This window comes from Trachemys scripta, chromosome 14 (genome assembly GCF_013100865.1).
Source record: "Trachemys scripta elegans isolate TJP31775 chromosome 14, CAS_Tse_1.0, whole genome shotgun sequence".
NCBI lineage: Eukaryota > Metazoa > Chordata > Testudines > Emydidae > Trachemys > Trachemys scripta.
Window position 1 is genome coordinate 19,179,883 of NC_048311.1, and position 14,620 is coordinate 19,194,502.

The 14,620-nt window shown below is 42.1% G+C and overlaps 1 protein-coding gene across 4 annotated transcripts in view; it reads left to right on the top strand.

The window, feature by feature from the left end:
* PRPSAP1 (phosphoribosyl pyrophosphate synthetase associated protein 1) overlaps positions 1-13,617 on the top strand; it is a 65,148-nt gene extending 51,531 nt beyond the window's left edge. For all 4 annotated transcript variants that reach the window (XM_034789312.1, XM_034789310.1, XM_034789309.1 and 1 more), the window contains 3 exons: positions 6,690-6,760; positions 7,581-7,727; positions 9,836-13,617. In XM_034789312.1, the coding sequence (XP_034645203.1) occupies positions 6,690-6,760; positions 7,581-7,727; positions 9,836-9,994 (377 nt within the window). In that variant the 3' untranslated portion in view covers positions 9,995-13,617. The remainder of the gene's footprint in view (positions 1-6,689; positions 6,761-7,580; positions 7,728-9,835) is intronic.
* Positions 13,618-14,620: the final 1,003 nt, after the last annotated feature.

Sequence of the window (14,620 nt, forward strand, 5' to 3'; positions counted from 1 at the left end):
TTGGACAAACACCTGTCAGGGTTGGTCTAAGTTTTTTACTTGATCTTGTCTCAGTGCAGGGGGCTGGACTTGATGACCTCCCCAGGTCCCTTTCAGCTCTACATTTGTGATTCTGTAACAGACTTAAGGTAGATCAGATTTGGGGCTTAAATTGAGGGCTCCTTACTGGTAGCCTGCACATAAGTTTGTCCAATCCAGTGTAGTTATGGTTTCAGGGGAGAAATGTTTTCAGTCCACTGTTATCAAGACATGAGCTCAGGTGTTGTCTCTCACCTTCCTCCTTATTTATCCATCCTAGAAATTTGATGCCTGACTAATTACCTTGCATTCTTCAGTGCCTGAAACACAAATGTAAAACAATCAAATTATGCTACTCTGAAGTTGACTAAAAAGGAGAAACACAGGGTAAATTTCTGGGGTGAGCCTTGCTCCTTGCCAGTAGTAGTGCTATGTAAATTATTTGTTGATTCTCTGCAGCCTTTGAGTCTTACTTGCTACCTGGTTTTGAGCAAGTGCTGGGCTCTGTTAGGTAGGCTACAAAACAACAAAGAAGTATCTGTTTCAAGAAAAATCCATAAAGTCTGTAATTTGTAGCAAGTACCATGTATTTGCTCTTCGCTGTGCTAAAATTAAAGTGCAGTTGGAGTTAGGAAAAGTGGCATATTGCGGTCCTGTATCGATCCTCTGACTCTTCCTGATCCAGTTAGTTCTGTTTACAAGTCCAGAGGTTTTTCCAAAATGCCACTTTAGCAAAACCTTAGGTTCTGAATAACGCTGGATTTTTTTTCTTCCTCTTGCACCAGTAACAAAAATAACCGGACGTGGAAGTTTCCTGCTAGTTTTGATGGTAAAGCAGAATAGACTCTAACTAGCTCTCCTACAGTCTTATAAAACATAGCATACACTTCTAACATAGAACTTGGGTTCCCTTGAGCCAGAAGGGTCAGAAAATTTCCTTAGTTGCCAAAGGAGGGAGCAAAGTCTCCAGAATTACACGGAGGGAGCAAAGTCTCCAGAATTACACCCTTGATTCTGTAGAAGCCCCTCTGGATATAAGGTAGGCACTAGAAAGTTGGGGTATTCTGGGAAGGAGCCGCTCACCTGGACATATGCTCCTTTCTGTAGAGCGTGGATTTCCCACCAGAAATTGGTGCCAAACTTCCAGTTTTGTGAGCTAGAGTGGTGGTTGAACAGACAGAATGGTGTCTGTGTCCAAGGCTATATCTACACTGCAGCTGGGAAGTATAATGCCCAGCTCCGGTAGACGTACATAACGAGCTGTGATAGAGCTAGTGCTCTAAAAATAGCAGTGTGGTCACTGCAGCTCAGACTAGCCACGCAAGTACAACCCTGTCTGAGATACTGGATATGTAGTCGGGGCTAGCCCAAGCTGCTGCCTTTGCCTCCACAGTCATGCTGCTGTTTTTAGTGTGTGAGCTTGAACAGAGCTAGCGTGTGACTGTCTGCCCAAGCTGTGAATTACGCCTCTCAGCTGCAGTGTGGATGTGACCTAAGTGGGAGTAGGACTCAGAGACCTACATGGAGTTGCATGGCCTTCTGCAAAGATAACTATGGTCCATGCAGTTGTGGGTGGGCTTCCTGGTGGGTCAGCTGGCCTTAGCCATATTTACTCTTGGCCCAAACACCAGCTCCTATGGGACTATTTGCCTTTAATTCATGGGTCCTGCTCCTGGTTCATGTTTTACCCTCCTGCCAGAGCGCATCGCAGGACCCACTGTCTTTTTGACTCAGCGACACATGGGAAAGTTGAATTGTATTAAAGTGCCATAGTTGGACACTTTTAACTGCACTTCTTAAACTGCTCTGCTAAAAATTCAAAATACCAGAAATCTTTGAGCCCTTAATACAGGACATCCCTATAAGGCTGTTCTGTTTTGTATTTGTAGCTGTTTATGGAGCCTTTGTGTTCAAGCTTGTTGTGCTTTAACAAATGCACATAAGTTTGTGCTTGCTGACTCTCCCTTCTGAAAACGTGTGTAACATGTTAAATCGTTCAGGTAGCCTTTTGGCTTGCTACCAGATGTATGTAAGCAATATGCCACTCAAACCAACAACCAGGCTGTCATAAGCAAAGGCACTAGGGCAAAAAAACTGAGTGAACTTGTGGGGCTTTTTCCTCTTCTGTATTTAGAACGGGGGCATAAAAGAAAAATCTGTACTTATCTAGATGCATCACTTTGCATAACTATTTGTCGTTGGTTCTTCTGTTGTCCTGTTGTAAATACAGCATTATTTTACTTGGTGAATGTAAGTGTAACACACACAAACTGTGATAACTTTTTGTTGCCTCTGAACTGAAGCCACCACAATATTCCTTAAAAAGTATTGGCCACTGAATGAGAACAGCAAGTTTGAGCACAGGTTAACTCCATTTCCTTATGCCAGATGAAATGATTTTTTTAACTCTTAATGAAGTGTGATAATTGTATCCAGCACTTAAATCAGAGGAATAAGCCTTTACAAAGATTAGGACTTTTTGCTGAGCAATTGGGTTTTTCCACATATTCTCTGAAACATTTTTCATGTTCCTATTTATAAAAATGACTACTCTTCATTTGGTGTATGACCCTTTAAAAAAATATATATACTAGAAACGTTAAAACCAGCTTCCTGACTCTTCAAAAGCAGTTGCAGTCCTTGGACCAGATTTTGATCTTGGTTACATCCCTGTAAATATAATTAATTAGAGTGACTCTGGGCTTACACCAGAGTAACTGATATCCAAGTCTGGCCTACTTTTTTTAAAACTTTGTTTGCCACTTTCAGCTACATAGAAACAAAGGTTTTGTACCTGGGAGGAAAATGTTCACTTACTATTTAGAGCAATTTTTCAAGCCACCATCTCCCAGCAGTTCTGACTTGTAAATGTCACTATGACTAAGGTTTTTGGAGAAGGAGAAACTGACCACAATGACTTCGGCATGTGTTTTACCTCACATTGGAGCAATCGAAGTTCTTTTGAGATTTGATGTGGTTATGGGTGGATATTGGCTTGCAATTTTTTTTTCTTTTCTTTACAGAGCTAATTGATCAAGAAAAAGGGAGAACAGCTCTTTAGGAATCGGGTAGGTCTACATGCTGCCTACCCTACTTTAAAAAAAAAAAAAAAAAAGCTTAAATATAGCATTTAAATGTAGGGAAGGAAGGAAGGACACTAATTGCTGCTAATATTGGTAGCTGACTGTCAAAACTCTGAGCATAGTTTGGAGATGAAATTACTGGTAAGGAATACTTCATTTGTTATGCGATGCAAAGGTGCAAACTCCAGATGAAGAGTTACATGTTTGCCAGTAAAATAGTGCTGAATTTCAACTCTAAGATCCATTCACCATCCTTCTGAAAGGAATTCTCCCTGGCCTGTCTGCTGTAAGCAGAACCCTGTTCATCTGTGGAATGTATGTTAAGGTTGGGATGGAAGCCAGATGTAATCCTTTGGGCATTTGATAACTCAGTCCTTCCTACCAAGAGTTTTGTTATCTAAACTAGATTAATAATTAATCAAAACTGGTAGGTAGGGCCTGCAGTTGAAATATTTTAGCCTACTTATCTCTTGTGAAGTTTAATCCTGGTTTATTAAAAGTACCCTTCCTCCTGCCCTCCCCTTTATATGAGAACTGTGTTTTTTCCCTTTACACTCTTGTCTCTCTATGTATTGGCAAGCAAGCTGTAGAAAACAATTCTAGAGCGACTCTGGAATCTCTGCTTCAAAGAGCACTTCAGTTAGGACTCAGGCTAGCTGCCTAACTGAGACGTTAAACTAAAATTCAGCACTGATTGACTTATTCTGTTCAAAACATAAATCTTTGGCTTTTTAAAATTTGAGTAAGGTTTAAAGGAAAATGAGTCCTTTACATGAGACTCATTACGCTGTACTGTTTTATATGCTTCATGTAGTAGCCGTATAAATTTGAAACTGTGGTTCCCATAAATTACATTTATCGTACACCTAAATCTACCTCACCTATACTCTGCCACATATCCACCTCTTCCAAAGCTACTAACATTCCAAACTACAGAGTATCGTAGACATCATTTTAAGACTATTCTATTAGTCTGTGCAAGAGGGGTATTTTCAGTCAGTTTAAGGTGAGATATCCTGATCCAGTATTACTAAAAGTGATTTCCTTACCATTAGCTTAAAATCCCTTTTTTTGGTAATAGGATAAGGCTTTTCTTTCTGCCCTGGTAGAATGCTAGGTATTAGACAAGTGCATACATTTTGTAACAATATATTCAAAAACATTATTTTTTAGGTGTCTGAAAGTTCTTAACTTTTCTGAAGCCTGTACAATTGAATCATAGTAATTGAAGCACCTATCTTTACAGTGGGAGGCTATGAAAAAGTATCAGTGAAGTTTATTTTAAAATACTCTAATCCCCTCAATCATTTCTAAAGGAGTTATGTAAAAGGTGTTGCATATGTAGAATTTTAAATGGGGTAATATGAAAGTTTTCATGATGGGTTTGCTTGGGCTGATATGTATCACTTCCTTACTACTGCATTTGAGCAATGATTCATGCCATTTAAATCCATTCACCAGATTCATGCAATGTACATACCCTTAGATATCCTTTTTGTGTCCTACACATGCCCTGAGACTTGTTATAAATCAAAATGTTCATTGTCAGGGGAGGGACTTCTTAAATGTACTTGGCTCAAGGGTGGCCAATCGTTGCTCAGGTGAGGGATTTATTAACAACTTGCCAGCAGTCTGAGGGCCACATCCAGTTTGTGGAGCAGATGGCTGTCTGGCTTGTCTTTAAATCCAGAATATAAGTGCAAAGTAGACAGTACATATCAGCATGTGATGCTCCACCTTGATATTGACACTGCTTGCCTCAAGATGGAGCGTTTCCTGTTGGTACATGTAGTTTCTGCATGCCACAGATCCATATGAAAGTACAGCTCTTTGAAGTGTGTCGGAGGGGTGGGGGTGGGGGGTGGAGAGCGATTGGCACCTTCTTACTCAACGCATCTGATCCTTTTATATGTCATCTACAGAATTTAGTAATAAGTGTATTTAGTGCTTTTTACTCCTGTGTTGGGTTTGTAGTGCTAAGATTGAGCTGGATTTTGTTTGTCCTTCTTTTGAATACTAATTACAAAATTCCAGTCACCTATGCTACTGAAAGCAATGAACATATTCAGGGGCGTCCTTAGGATTTATGGGGCCCTATGCAGTATTATTAAACTGGTGCCCCTATGCCCAATGGCATCCCAGGCTCGCATGTGTATAAGGGTGGTCTTTTGAAGGATTTATTTAAAAAACGATGTCTGAAGATCCAAGCATTTAAAGCTAAAGATGAATACTCAGATTGTGCATCTAAAAATCTATGCAAGGATTTCTTAGAGACGTGATTTTTATAATCTTCAGCAACACACTAATTTTAAACTAAGGTCCTGTAGACTAAGATGTTCTGAGTAAATATTACAGTAATGCACAACTCTTATCAGCAAAAAGAAGAACAGGAGTACTTGTGGCACCTTAGAGACTAACAAATTTATTAGAGCATAAGCTTTCGTGGACTACAGCCCACTTCACTTCCTTCACTTCACTAAGTGAAGTGGGCTGTAGTCCACGAAAGCTTATGCTCTAAGAAATTTGTTAGTCTCTAAGGTGCCACAAGTACTCCTGTTCTTCTTTTTGCGGATACAGACTAACACGGCTGCTACTCTGGAATCTTATCATCAGTAAATTCAGAAACTGACAGCATATACCTGCGGGTTGGCAAATGCCTGTTAAATGGCTTCATTACCACTTGAATGGCTCTTTAACAGTTTTAATGTTGTGCTAATAGGTCTGGCAGTCTGGAGGCTTTTTCACTTTTAAGTACTAGATCCCCTCCAGAGGAAGACTCACCAGGCTGCAGCAATCAGCTGTGGTGGAGCCTGCAGGAAGGGTAGAACCGGGATAGGAAGAGGTGGGAGCCTGCAGGAAGGGTAGAACAGGGATAGGAAGAGGCGGAAGGGTGGACACTAAGACCCAGGGGTGCCCCAAATTTTCGGGTGCGTATGCCTAAGGATGGCCCTGAACATATGCAGGTGTCATAAAGGGTCTTTTCTGGTCTGCAGGACACTCTATTGGGGATAGAGGAGAAGGAAAGAACCCAGCTTGAGTGTCAGATCCCCAGATCAATTTGCATGGCTAGCAATTAAAAAACTACCTCTTGCAACCAGGGACATTTGATATCATCCTTTAAGGAAGCTAAATGTGGAAGCCCACAACACCATTTTTAGTCACTTTTTGGAGCAGAAGTGTGCTTTAAGATGAGAATAGCACCACTGCTTGAGCTGCACTTGGACCAGCAGCTGCATGACAGCTGCCTTGACAAGGAATTTTAAGACGTTTAAAGGGAAAAAAATGCTAAGCACCAGCTGGCTGAGTTGAAGTGAGTGTGAGATGCAGGTGCTTGATGCCTCTGGAAATCAGACTCTTAATTTCTTATTAAGCTCCCTTTTTAGAGTGATTTATAAAATTGAAGTTCTGTGGGGTCTTATGGGGTATATACATATAACTTGCAAGAAGTGATGCACATATATATTAAACTTGATGCACCAAGGTTTAATTGAAAAAAGTGGGAGCCTGTCCTGCAGTGCAATAAATGGATATATGCATGTAGCAATACTGCCATGTATGGAATCTAACTAGGCTTTGCTTTGTTTTTAGTGATGATGGCCAAAGAGAAGCCACCAATAACTGTAGTCGGAGATGTTGGGGGAAGAATCGCCATCATTGTGGTACGAGACTGAAAGAGCAGTGGGGTGGGATCTTTTTCTCCAGCCCATCTCATATATTTATGCCTCTGTGTAGCTGGGATTTCTGTTCTGGAGTAGAAATGACACGACACTGTCGTGTCAGAACATGAATGTTCACATTCCATCCTCTCCTCAACTCTCTCCAGCTTTCCTGTGTATCTAAATAGGAAAGACAGACAGACCCTGTTAATATCCAGTGTTCAGCCCTGTGTTCAAAACGTGGGGATGTGGACCCTCAAATTTTCCTGCCCAGTTACACCAGAACCCAAAAATGAATACCTCCGAATGGAAATCATTTACTGCTGGTCTCCATTCATCCTGCTGAACTGCTGTTGAGATGGGTGGCATGGGGTTTTGGTATTGAGAGGATGGATAGTTTTCTCCTTTAGATACAAGACTGAAAGTCCAAGACCCTTCTGGGTTCTAGTCCCAGTTCTGCCACAGATGTCCTGTGTGACCTTGAGTAAGTCAGAATCTCAGTGCCTCACATTTTCCTTTCATTTAAAATGGGATTCCTTCTATACCTCACATGGGAGCTGAGATTTAAGTCATTGTGTGAGAGGCACTCTGATACTACAGTGGTGAGAACTATAGAAATATCTGCAAATAAATAAAATTACATTAATTATCAGAGCTGGTGTATTCTGCCTGGGTGTATAAAGGATCTTCAGCAGTAGTCAAAGTAGACACTAACTTCCTCAAATATATACAGACTCTGCTGCTATAGATGTGAAGAGATCAAAGTCTGTCTTCTTTCAAGTGGTAACTTCCTGGTTCTGATTGTGGGGTTTGTTTCTCTTAGGATGATATTATTGATGATGTGGAAAGCTTTGTAGCAGCTGCAGAAATTCTGAAAGAGCGTGGTGCTTACAAGATTTTTGTGATGGCCACTCATGGAATCTTATCTGCAGATGCACCCCGTCTAATCGAGGAATCCGCAGTTGATGAGGTATGTCACTGCTGCTTGTCTTGTGGAGATGGGAAAAGGTTGGATGGTGGCCACATGGATTCACGCACTAGCTTTTTTGCCTCTAGACAGCAAGGTTCCAGGTCACAGTTGTAAAATGACTTTCATCACAGACTGTTACCTAGTAAAAATTGTATCACAAAACCAACCAACATACAATTCAGCATGCAATTAATGTTACCTATTCTGACTGGGACTGGGATGATTTTTCAAGGCTTTATTTGGGGTAAGTTTAGCCTCTGCTTGCACTGAATAGCTTTTACCTGAGACTAATGTTCATTTTTCCGTGAGTGAAACAATTCATCAAATTTACATATATTTGAGAGGAAAATAAAGCTGGTCTTTGCTAGATGACAAGATAGATCCAGGAGTGAAAGTAATGGGGACATTAAATGAGGCTTCTTTCTAGTTATCAGAAATGGGTTGTTATCCATTTTTTTAGAAGATGAGAATGGAAAATCTCATTTAGCTCAAAGGCATATGGCCCCTTAAGAGTCTGTCCTCTATGTAGCAAAGAGTCCTGTGGCACCTTATAGACTAACAGCCATATAGGAGCATGAGCTTTCGTGGGTGAATGCCCACTTCTTCGGATGCATGGGTATTCACCCATGAAAGCTCATGCTCCTATATGTCTGTTAGTCTATAAGGTGCCACAGGACTCTTTGCTGCTTTTACAGATCCAGACTAACACAGCTACCCCTTTGATACTTGTCCTCTATGTAGATTTCCCATCTACATATAAACTTATTAATACCTCTCTGGATGGAGGGTCTAAAGCACAGCCACCACTGGAAATTATGCTGAGTTGCCTTAATAAAGGAGCCTTTGGCTCCAGACTCTCTGGGAGAGAAACTCTGTTTAGGGGACAGTCCCCCCTCTGAATTTTATGGCATTTGTTTTAATAGCCACACTTCTCCAAAGGGCAGACTTCACCTATTTTATTGGTACAGTGAGCTGGTACAGTGAGTCTGCATCCTTTGCTATCCTCTAGCAAAACCGTTCACATGGTTGCTTCTCCATCACATGCCATGTGCATGTGTTTGCTTTCCTCTGCCTCTCCTGTCTGGCCATGGACTTTGTGGGGTATTATTGGATCAAGCCATCCAATATTCCACCCTGAGTGGTCAAGAACCTCTGATGTAATCAGACTTGCTAGTCCACGTGGAGGAACTTCATGCAGAGCATCACTGATGTTGGCCCTTTCTTCAAATGATCAGCCTTGGAAAATCTGCCATTTCAATCATATAATATTAGTGATATTTACACCTACCCCAAATCCTCTAACTACCCAGATGTAAGAGGAGCGGACTCACCCCTGCGGCGCCTCCTGCTGGTCGTCCAGGGAATTAGCTCACCAGCCTCTGGAGCGCCCTCTGCAGGCCTGTGATCTGCCTTGTCCTCTGTACTAGCCCCTGTGTCCCTCCCAGGACCCCGGTGCCCCTTGCTCTGGGTGCTGCCCCCTGGCAATACCCACACACGCTGGGTCTCCCCTCCCTGGGGAACTGCCACCCACTATCCCTACCTCACCTCAGAATAAGGCCACTGCCAGTCACCACTAGCCCCCACTCCCTGGGGCAGACTGCAGTATAGGCAACTCATCACAGGTAAGGTTGGGTTTGGACCTGCTGCCTTGGCCTACCCCTGGGCTGTCCTCTGCAACCCCCCAGTACCCCTTGGCCTATTACCAGGCCGCAGCCTGGGGCTATTCAGGCTGGAGCTCCCCAGCTTCTCAGCCTTTCCCCAGCCCTGCTCCACTACAGGTACCCTGCGTCTATTTCTCTGCAGTCAGGCCCTTCTCTCTCTGAAGGCAAAGAGAGACTGAGTGCCTGGCTCCCAGCCTCTTATATAGGGCCAGATTGGGGCATGGCCCAGCTGTGGCTACTTCCCCAATCAGCCCAATAGCTTTTAGAGCTGCAGACCTCTGCCAGGGTTGTTTTAAGCCCTTCCAGGCAGGAGCGGGGTAAGCACCCCGCTACACCAGAGAAACTTCAGATACAACTGATTTTCAGAGTTATTCTTAGGTAGCTATTAAATCTGAATTGATGTGTTGGTGGCAGTTTTAATGTTCTTTCCTTTCTATCTCTCTGCAGGTGGTGGTGACCAACACAGTTCCTCATGAAGTTCAGAAGCTGCAGTGCCCCAAGATAAAGACTGTGGATATCAGTTTGATCCTCTCTGAAGCCATCCGACGAATCCACAATGGGGAGTCCATGGCTTATCTCTTCCGCAACATCACCGTGGATGACTAGATTGCAATGTTGCCCTTGTCCTGGGTTTCCTGAAGAGAAGGGAGAAGGAAATGTGCATGAAAATGCAATGCCATAAATTATAGACATAACACAACTGTTTCTTCTGCTAGGGGGAGGGTGTAGGATGTTTAAGGACTGAAGCCACGAGATTGAATAGCAAAAGTAAAATTGAACAGCCCTGATACCTGTAGCCTCTTCTGTTCACCTTGCAGGGAGGATTACGTTTTAGTTCTGATCAGGAAATAGAGAGGCTTTGAACTGTAAGTAAAAGTTGCCTGAAAGCTATTTAGTGTCTGCCTCTCACCCTTTAAAACAAAGCTGTAGTCTCATGAGAGGGGAATCTGGAAGTCTTGTTGCTGCACATGGACTGATGAAGTAAAGATTTTGATGCTGCTTCTAGTCTGTGGATTGACTATAGAATACAGAAGGGAACACTTCATTTAAGCTGCCTGGGCAAGTAGGGTGCTGCCTGTAGTGTTGATGTGCAGAAAACCCGCATGCCAACTTTTGTAGCCTTTTCTAATTTCATTTATTCAGCATAGGTTTATTTTTATGAAGTTATTGGCTGTAAGTATATTCAACAGTGGCAGCCTAGAATGACCCAGTGGCAGTTTAATCCTTAAATAAATTAGATTTGTCGGTGTTTGTAACAACTTAAATATATTTATCTCAGCAGGAGTGGGAACGTAGTAGTAGAATATGTCAACCTTTATCTCTAGAGCCTTGGATTTTTGTCACAACTCCATGGCAAGTAATGTGAGTTTGATCCCTGCTGGAACACTTGTCTACATTGAAAATTAAGCACAATTTGTGATTTTTGGCTGTTGGCTCAGAAGTTGCCTGGGATTGATATACCCTGGCAGAATTGTATGAGGGAAACTTTGCATGTCTGCCTCAGAGATGACTATACTTTCTGAAACTCTAATGTTCAAAAAGCTAAAAAGCCTAGTATTTTTATTTTGGACCTTTTCCCTGTGGACAGCTGCCGTTTTGGTCTGTTGTTGTAAATATGTTAAATACATTGATGGGGCAGCCCTGTAAAGTAAAAGAAAATGTAGATGCTTTAAACCTGTTTTCTGAAATACTCATTGAACTCCTGCCTCTAGACAGAGAGGCCTTGTTGCTTGCTCCTTTTCCAAGTGACGCACATCCTTGGCTGTTGGCAAAGAGAATATGGCTGGGAAAGCAACCCTAGTGAATTGTGATGAGTTTTGCTGGGCTGTAATAAGATCCAAGGGCATATTCCAAAAACATCCACCATGTAGGAGGACAGGTCAATATGCACACTACCAAAACCTAGAATATTTTCAACTTGGCTCTGTGATCAGTAGTTTGAGGCTATTGCTTGGGAGAAGACAGTGCAGATTGCTTTGTCCAGCAGGGGTTTGTTTACAGTATTACTTGCCCTTCAACTTCTAGCTACATATTTCACTCCCACTTCAATGTACAACAAATTCTAAAAGTGTCAGAGCGTGTGTTTATGCTGGGAGTCCTGGAAGAGCCTTGAATGTTCAGCAAACAAAAGGTCCTCAGTAGAGTGAAGTGCATATTATAGAACTAGCTTCCTATCTCATAGCCACTGAGCATGTATGGAACTATGGATTCAGGAGCACCTTGCCTTCTCTCTGGAATCCAGCTGCTGATCTGTACCTCCAGACTGAATCTTCTCGTAAGCCATATACAGGACTGTTCTTAATTTAGTGACTTTGTTCACTAAGTATTAGAAAGTCACAACTATACTCCATTACCATGACTTTATGTATGTGGCTCCCCAGGGCTGCTGACAGTTATATTTTAACATGGTACTGTACTTTAAGTATTATTGAAGGGATTGACTGACAAGCATGTATGTGAAGAAATCCTAAATACTCCTGTCCCATTGTTCTTAATTAGTACTAGGCTACAGCTGTTCCTAGTGATAGCCAGTTTTACAAACATGAAAACATTCTGTCCTCCTATCCCCTTTTAATTACTTTAAGGTAGACCCTACCCTGGGTGAAGTGGCCCAGTTCATTAGTCGGCTGACCTCTCGCCTCAGATTCGTCTCTGTTCAAATCTTGTCGTGGGACACAAGTCAGAATGAATTTGATTGGGCCATAGTCATAAATCGGTCACATCACAAAATCCCAACCAGTTTGGTCCAATTGGCAGCCTGTGCTCACAAGGCCGAGAATTGCAATCTGAGAGATTGCAAATGAGGATTACAATGCATCAGGAGAGCTATATGGAAGCTTGCAGTGCATCTGCCTGAACTATAGCTGGCTTGGCATTGAACTTAACTGAGTCTTTTTTTAATTTCATGGAATCCAGCCCTGGTGGCTGCCATCATTACAGGGTGTGCTGTCAGTTTTTTTAGATGAAGGCCTCTCCCACCCAGTTTCCTCTGCCTTTTGAAAGACTTGATTATTGTTATGGCTTTGCCAGTTATCAGAGTTGGGGTTTAGGGGGCCTTGTAGGATTTAGTTTCCTATAGCAGTGGTGCCATTCAGAAAGTCTTGGTCTATCTGCCCATGTCATTTTTATTCCCATACCATCTCCTGTGTTCGCCCTCTAACTCAATCCTGATATTAAAAAGCAATAAAATTAAATTTCCTGTTTTGGTTTTAAACTCCTGAAAATTTAAATGTTCTATTCTTGTAAAACAGAAAATTGGCCTATTCTTTTCTCAACCCACCATCTGCCACCTTTCTCAGAAGTTGTCTTGGCCGAGGGTGCATGACTGGGGAGAGAGGTTAATGATCTAAATAGCTACATGATGGCATTACTTTAAGAGCTGATTTTAAGGTGAAGGAGGCTGGGGGGAGGGGGAGTTCTCATTTGTTTGTTTGCTGATAGATCACTCAGGTTCTAAACAGTCTTCCCAAGTTTCTCGGAGTATTTTACTTTTGAGAATTATTTAGCAGCATGTGTAAAATATATGCATTTATGTTCCCCTCCTACATTTTACCACGTTGACCTGGCTTTTTACTTCAGGACGTCATGGAATTCCTAGAAGTCCATTTAGTAATGTGTTTAGCATCCACTTTCTGAAACCATCCTCAGCTGAGGCCATAGGAAGAGTGAAGATCCTTCATGCCCTTGTTTGAGATCTCAAAAAACGGAGAGAAGCTCAGTTTAAATTGCACAGTACTGGAGAGGAAACAGTTTAAACTGAGCTTCCGTTATCTCCCAAATTCAAACTTTCAAAATGGTCTTGGTGGCTTATAAATGTCTGCTTTCTGCACATGTCTTAAATTTCCATTAGGGTTGTAGTTTAATAATCTCAAACGAAGAGGAGCCTTTCCAAATTGAATCTCTCAATGTGCAAGCTGGTTTAGAATTATACTCGTCTTTGCAGTCTGCATTGAAGTGAGTAAAGGACATAGGAGAAGGTAATGAAAGCCCTGGGGCACCTCTTTCTTACAGATGTATTTATGTTCATGCATTTTTCCTGTCCAGGGCAGAGTGAAAACAGCTGTGTGGTTGGCATATGTGTATAGAGTTCATAAAATCTGCTTGATCTAGATTATGCTGTTAGCTAATTTCTTTGGAAAAAGTGACATGAGCACTCATGCCTGTGTCTGTTAGAAAGCCGTAGAGAAATTCCCAGAGTGGATGCTAATAAACTCTACATTTTCAACTGAGCGTTTCTCTGAAATTTATTGCAAAAAGCACTCCAATGACCCAGACACAAGCCTGCTGAGTATGCACAGTATCACTATTTGCATTGGTTCCATTACACCTTTCTTGGTCCTTTAGCTCTGTGACACACGAAGCTTATGATCACCATAAGGATTTGATGCCTATGATACTCTAATGCCATTAGAGCTCCTTTGAGCTAAGGCACATCATAGTGCAGAGCAATAGGGGACGATTCTTACAAAGCAAAACGTTCAGTAACAGATCAAATTCAGGAAGACCATAGCGCGCATATATATATATATATATATATAATCCCTTACTACATTTCATGGTCACAGCTGTCTAATCCTCTACAGGGTCAAAGTCCAGCTAACTTATTTTAAGTCCATAGGGTGGAAAGTATTTTCTACATCTTTTGTGCCTTTGCAAAGAATTGTACTGCCCTCCTTGCAGATGGTGCCTGTATTAAGTCATGTGTGCTAGCAGGTGTAATGCCTGTCAAATGACTGAAATAATTTATTTCGGTTATGACTTTTCTTTTTGATCCTAGAGCAAGGAATCCTGCCCGAGGTTTTGAGTCTCCAACCAATCAAACTTCTTCATGTTTATGCTGGATGAGCTGCCCGACATGGAAACTGACCTCTGCTACAGCCACAACAGCATTAGTAGAGACAGTTGCAGTTCAGGGTTTGTCGTCTTCCTGGTGCTAATTTTAATCTCTACGTACGCCCATGCAGATCAGCCTGGCTGGGTCATGTGGGCATGATTCTGAACCCTTTACTTGCACTGAGTAGTGTTTACTCAAGCAATAGTCCCTTTGACTTGAAGGGGGACCATTCAAAAGTTCAGTATACATAATGGGTTGCAGAACAAGGCTCTTTAATGGTACAGCAGCATGGCAAGCAGAAACCCGCGGCAGCAGGTCTGAGCCTCAGGCTATGCACTCAGGCTCCCGCTCTGGTGTTAAAAATCGCTGTATAGACGCATGGGCTCTGAGGAGCATCA